Here is a 6,957-nt window from a genome sequence, read left to right as displayed (position 1 = left end):
AAAGAGAACTCTGATTGCATATACTTCAATGGGGAAATTACCCTACTTCTCACTTGATGTATAGAGACACTGCGGAGCGCGTCATCATTCAGAAACCACACCCAAAGCGGGGGGAAACAACCCCCCCCCCCCCCCCAATCCTGGCATTCTCCTATGTCGCGTGTATGGTCGTGTGTTGCACACAAAGATCATATATACGGAAGTTGAACAGTCCAACTTACTTCCTTGACAGCTATCCAAATTTTTATTCTCGCCAATTGTCAATGGCTTCCTTGTTTTGCTCGGGAGTATAAAAAAACTTTAATTGGCGATTTTGTACATTTGTTGTCTGCGCAGCCCACCACACAACTATCTATAACAGCCCACCACACAACTATCTATAACACACATGCATATACTTGCATGCACACACGCGTACAGATCACATAGCCTACAATTCCCAAGGACAGGCACTCTCAGGGACGTGCATAGATACAGTAGACCCCAGGTGGTGCCCAAGCACCTGCCCCCCTAAATGTCTGTGCACGCCACTGGGCACTCTCCCATGTGAATTATGTGTTATATTCATCTAGTGTTAGTGTCAGCATGGGCAGAGGGAAATCAATAGGAATGGCGTTGTGTTCAAGAGACCTCGGAGACTTGTGCATCGATTTTGACCCTTGCTTTGAATATTCGGTGACACAAAGTCGATCTAGTGTGACTCTGGTTGAGACATCAGAGGAGGTGGAAGTGCCTTGCTTTTGTTGTTTTTTGAATACGGTAGTTTTAACAGAAATTCCACACCAAACCAAATTCCACACCAAACCTTCTAGAAAACAGATTAATTCATGGTTGTTATACATTCTCATATTTTCTCTTTGACTTTCTCAAAGATCTCCAATATTGACAATCGAACTGGAAAGCCTATTCTTGGTAATTCATTAGTTTAAGAGCTCCTCCAGGGTGCATCTGCCTTAAATGGTCAATCCTGCCACCATCAATGCAGACAGGCCTAGATATTTTGAAAGGCAACTTAACTAGCAAGCAAGTGCCATACTTACACACCAAATGAGCTCAAGCAAGACTCTGTTTTCTGTATTAATCAAGAAGACATTCCAAACTGAAGGAATTCTGTTTCCTTTGGCTCCGATCCAGCAGCGCTACTTCTTAGACGTCTCTCAGTGAAATGACATGTTAAGTGAGTGTCTTTTCTTTTTTTCTTTTTTTTGGGGGGGGGGGGGGGGGGTGTTCGAGGGTGCTGTTTCCCCAAAACGGTTTTGCAGCAGTAAGACAATCTCTGTCCAGTGGCTTTCAGTGAATCTCAAAGATGGAGCTTAGTTCTGGAAGACCCCTCCCATCCTATTCCACTATACCGTTTGGACCAAATAGGCTACTTCGGTACAGGCCTTTATTGCCTTTTATGTACAGGGATCTTTATTAGAACAAAATCCACATCCTCAACAATTTATTATAACTTTAATCTATAACCCATTTACAAGCAGTTAGTTAATTATTAATTAGTATGAAGTTTTTATTCATGAACATATTGCATGGAGTTGACACTAGATGCATGTCCTTTACAATATAAATGTTAAGAACACAAACACAAAACATTTTGGAAACATGCTTAAACATTGAGTATTTATTGCTTCTTATATTATTGATGTTAGAATCTCATTAATCCATCATTAGTAATCATGTTCAACATGTATATCTGAATTATAAGCAAGGAATACAAATATCTTAAGTCATTTGCAAAACATAGCTGATGCTGGTAAAATTCACACTTAGACATATAAAAATGGACAAGTTGTAATATATATTTATATTATTTATATTTTGTTGTATTTTTATTTTATGAATAAGTCATATGCTACCAGGATGGCCTAAAATTGTGTATTAGGTGGGTGTACTGTACAGTATATACAGTACAATGCAAATGTAAAATTTGTAACAATGTTTTAAACATGTAATTGTTGAATGCCATGTTGTCAGGCTGAAATGTGTATACACAGAGTGTTGTCGTTATTAGACTCTAGATTAGATACTGATCTCCTTCCAGTTCCCTCAGGTGTTCTGGTGGGTATGTCTCCTCCGGAGGTGCTGTCGGAAGAGGATCGGTCTGAGGTGGAGCTCGTCTTCTCGGGCACTGCGGGTGCTCTGCCCGAGGGTGGCGTCTGCACGCTGCCCTTCCTCCACAGCTCTCTGTTCAGTTTGATCTTCCTCGGGGCCAGAGGCTTCACCCCTGACGGATTGACTTGAATTTGCCTCTTGATCTGAAGGTCCATGAGAGGTCTGATGGACCCTCGGTCTGCCTCTTCTCTGCCCATCTCACAGCTCCCTGTAATGGAAAGAAGGCCTGTCCTCTCTGAGGGAGGTGGTATTCTCTGGAGCTGGGGCTTAAGAGGCATCAGTGGATGAGACAGGACAACACCTCCACCCACCGTCCCTTCTATTCTCCTCAGCTTGCCAGCTGGAGGCCTCAGTATACTCCTGTGTTTGTCCATCGGGGAGTTGGGGCGGTGGATGAATGGGAGTCCATGTTGGTGGGGGAGGTGAAGACGGCCACTCTGGGGGAGACCTTGTCTCCCCCAAATGTCAGGGGTGGATCGAGGGCCGTCATGTCGAGTGGGATGAGGGAGAGGCAGGATCCGGTCGGACAGTGGAGGGGTCTTGAGCAGTGCAGTCCTCACAGTAGAGCTTTTCCCCTTCTTCTTCAGGGTGGCTGAGTTGGGGGGACCCTCTGGTCTGGCCTGGGTCATCGTTAAGGGTTTAGCGACAGAGGAAGAGGGTGAGGACTCGCGACATTGACCCTTCAGTCTGTAGGGCGATGGCTCTCGAGGTGGTTTTCTGCCACCAGGGCTGTGGCTCCAGTATCCACCAGGAAAGTGAGACCGTGACCTGGACCTGTAGGCTCCTCCTCCTCCTTCACTTCCCTCCCAACCTCCTCCCAAATATGGGGGAGATCGTGGTGAGCCTGAGCGCTGATACCCATAAGACCTTGAAGGAGAACGTGTACCTGAGCAGCGTGTACGTGAGCAGCGTGGGTAAGACCTGCCACCGGAGCGTGAATGGGACCGACTGGGGGCATAAGAGTAAGAAGACCTGCATCTGGATCGAGTGTATGACCTGGACCTAGAATAGGACCGTCTTCGTCTCTGTGGTGCATTCCTGTATTTCATAACCTCTTTGTGGAAGTCTTTAGTGTACTCGTCCAGTTTGGAGGTAACTTTGTCCTGATGGTGGTGCCGCTGCCTGTAGAAATCTTCCTTGGAAAGGGGGGGCTGGGAGAAGGAGGGGGGCAGCGGGCCAAGAGGGGGCTGGGCACCAGGGGGAACCCAGGGAGGGTTGACCCCTGGTGTTCCAGGGACAAAGACAGGCTGGGCCTGGTAACTGACTGGAGGTGGTGGGACATAGCAGGGGGCAGAGAAGTAGGGAGGCACAAAGGACTGTGGAGGTAGTGGGTACAGGGAAGGCGCTAGATAGACTGGAGGGGCAGGACCAGGAGGTGTCTGGAGGAGAGTGGGAGGATGTTCTCCTTGAGGTCTGTACGGCTTGTTCCAGTGTCTGCCTCCCCCTCTGTGAATGTGGTGCAGCCTTGGCTGGTAACCTGATGGCGGTGGATGTCCAATCACAGGTACATGGTAACCCTGGTGGCTCACCTGGTGTCCACTGTTAGTGGTTCCAGAAGAGGCTGGTGTCACATTAGGCTCCGGCTCAGTCTCACCTGGTGGAAGGGGTTCACTCTGACTAGCTGAGTGCATGGTAGAATGGTGTTGAAGGGAAGGCACAGGTGCTCGCAAAACTTCTTGTCTCTCAACAGCGGGAGGAGCCGCAGGCTGAGTAGGCGGGACCAGTGCTGGAGGGGCAGTGGTGGCGGGTGTGCTGAGAGCAGGAGGGTGCGAGATGTTGGCGATTAGCGGGTCTTGCTGTCTGCAGGGCGGAGTCTTGAGTAACTGAGTGCGGGGTAGGAGCGGGGCTGCTTGGTACAGCTGCTTGCGCCCATGTTTGGTGGTCTTGTTCTTAAAGTTTTTGACAGCCTGTCGAAGAGAATTGTTGGCAATGAGGTTATCGGGTGAAACATCAGACTGTTTGCAAGTGAAGCAGATGTGCTCTGAGTCCAGCAAGGTGGTCCTGATACACTCATCACAGTAACTGTTCCCACAGCAGGGTATGGCCACAGCATCAGTCATCAGGTCATTGCAGATTGGACAGAGCAGGTCATTGGGGATTGGGTCAGACTCATCCTCAGAGGACTGGTCATGAGGAACGAACGGCGGACGCTCCTTCTTTCCTAGCGCATACGCCTCCGCATCAATAGTGGGAATAGCATATTCTCCAGTGCTGGTTAACATGGCTCCCTTGGCGCCCGGGTCTGCTTTCATCATGAAGCTCCGAGGAATGCCCTTACTAACCTTCAGAGGCTTAGGACCCTCCACACTTTTATCCATTAGCATGGGACATTGCTGTATATAGTGGCCAGCCTTTCCACAGCGGAAGCACATATAGTTTGCAGGAGGTCCAAGTGACTTCTTGGAGTAATATATAGGATCATAGTCATGGTTGGACTGAGAGATCACGGCTCTAATCTTGTCCTCCTCTGATGCATTTGCGTCAGCCAGGTTAGCAGTCTTGGAGAGTTGGTCCAGTGACAAAGGGGATGAATCTGTGGGTCTGGAAGATCTCACCAGAGCTTTGAGAGAACGATCTATAATGAACATCCTGCCTGGAGGTTTTACGCCACCAACCGGAGTGCGCCGGACGATCACAGAAGAGTGTTTAGGGATGTGGGCTTCATCACCAGTGTACTCTTGCAGAGTTTGTGCATTGGTGATCTGCAGGTCGCAGTGTTTGGCCTTGAGACGCTCACGAGCCATAATTTGCCGTTTAAGCTCGCTGAGCGTGATATGGGCCCCATCAAAAGTAACTGTGTTGTACTCCAGTTTGGAAGGAAACTTATAGTGAACACACGCCATTTTTACAAGAGTAAGTAAAAGCACAAGAAAAAACAAGACACTCGGTGACTTGGGCTTGGTTGATGCTCTATGTTGTTGCAACTGGTTCAGGCTTTATTTGCTGGGCTATGAGCAAGAGTTGTCCAATGTATAACCTCAGCAGGGAAGGATTTATGACATCACTGATGAGTCACAATTTCTATGACATCATCAGTGACATCATCGGTGATTTATGACTTCACTAATCATGTCGCAGTGTTGTGATAGGCCTGGAATTCAAATAGGGTCACCTGATTTTTTTTTCTTTTTACACCACACACAAGTTAATACTACCGAAGATGATTAGGGCCACATGCAGGTTTGTTTCTTTCTGAGTTTAAAGTGATAATCTCTAAGATTTCAGTTTTGTTCTCTTGGGTGACACCTATGGCGATGAGTGGTAATTGGCTTGAAGCAAAGGCTTCCATCAAAGGACCATAGCCTCAATCAACATTGTGAGTGACTTTTTTTTAGATGAAAATCTTTGAGATTATAACTTTAAATCAGAATTCTGAGATTAAAGTCATAATTCCCAGTTACTGTGAGAATTTTGAGAAAAAAGTTTGTCCAATCGACTTCAAACTTGAGGAGTCTGCAGTTGGGAACCTGACGGAATGCAGTGCTGAATTTCATGCAGTTCGGACACGCGCATAGTCATAGCGCCACCTACTGGCATCACAAAAAGTGGTTTATCTCATCAGTGCAGTTAAGCGTTTGATTAATTTTCAACACCCAGCAACTTTTTACAGCAATATGTAAGCAGTTGTGTTGGTTAGGATCACCTGTGGCTTTTCATTTCAGCTCTGTTCCCAATAGCCCCCATTGCTATCCACTATAATTAGTACACACCAGCATTCCTACTAAAGGCAATACTGCACGTCCCCATTGCTTCTGAATACTCCCCATGTACTACGGCTCTAAAGCAGCATGTTCCTCTAAACAGAGGAGCCTTTATCTTGTGAAATATTGCACCTGTGTTCATGGCAGAGTGGATACCTTTGGCAGAAAGCCTCTCTCCCTCTCGCATTCTATCTCTTTCCCTTGCTCTCTCTCTCTCTCTGTCTGTGTCTCTCTCCTGTCTTGTCACTGGTTGTTTGGAATCTGGTGGAATCCCAGGTATGCTGACAATCTCTCCAGCCATTGACAAATTTCTGTCTTCGGGCTGCGTAAAACACACACACTGTATTTGGTGTGCGCGCGAGCGCACGCATGCACACACACACACACACACACACACACACACACACACACACACACACACTCCTTGGCTTGGCTGTCATCATCGGCTTGTCAGTGTGCCGCACCTGTGAACGGTAACAAGAGGCTGTGGCTCGCAGCGCTCTCATAGCTGCCTGACAGACTCAAGAGATCAATTTCCTCCAGCACAGAGAGAGGATGAGAAAAGAACCTTGCCTCTCAGTCTTCATGTGGGAAGCACATTATAACATCATCTTAACCCTTTTGCACAAATCAAATCAACGGGAACTTAATTTTGTATGAATTTTCATAAGGGTTAAGCCCCAAATATGATTTGAACATCAATTGCCTTTGTTATAATTTGGGCCGATTTGATCCAAATTCAGGAACATTTGTGTACATTATATAGCATTTAAAATGTACACATCACATTGTCAAATTCATTGTGGCACCTTGCTATAATTAAACAAATGAGAACATGGTGGCAACTGCTAGCCTCTATCTCAGTGTTGTGTGGTATTGTTAGTGTTTCTATGTTTTTCTTTTCACTTAACTGAAGGCGATAAGAACACTGGAAGTGGTTGGCATTTCACTCGTTCCTCCATCTGCCATTGCCAGAACAGAAACCCAAAACTTTGAAAGCTTTAGCACATTTGCACTGGAAGAACAGGAACAGCGCCCTCTTCTCGTTTTGTACCATAAAACAACCTTCCTTTGTGACGTACTGTAAAGCAATGCAGCAGATTCCCAGGGAAATCCGACCCACATAAGGCCACACACACACACA

General features: G+C 46.8%; 1 protein-coding gene across 1 annotated transcript; it reads right to left on the bottom strand.

Annotated features, from left to right (window-relative positions):
- Window positions 1-1,970: 1,970 nt before the first annotated feature.
- Window positions 1,971-4,955, bottom strand: LOC310773016 (E3 ubiquitin-protein ligase RBBP6-like; the record flags this gene model as incomplete). The annotated part of the gene is made up of 1 exon (XM_083632944.1): window positions 1,971-4,955. The coding sequence occupies one exon, from the start codon at window positions 4,953-4,955 to the stop codon at window positions 1,971-1,973; it is 2,985 nt and encodes a 994-aa protein (XP_083489070.1).
- Window positions 4,956-6,957: the final 2,002 nt, after the last annotated feature.

This window comes from Poromitra crassiceps, assembly GCF_964638095.1.
Source record: "Poromitra crassiceps genome assembly, chromosome: 3".
In the NCBI taxonomy this organism is placed as follows: Eukaryota; Metazoa; Chordata; class Actinopteri; order Beryciformes; family Melamphaidae; genus Poromitra; species Poromitra crassiceps.
The sequence above is the reverse complement of the archived record's forward strand: the minus strand, read 5'-3'. Positions and strand labels throughout refer to the sequence as shown.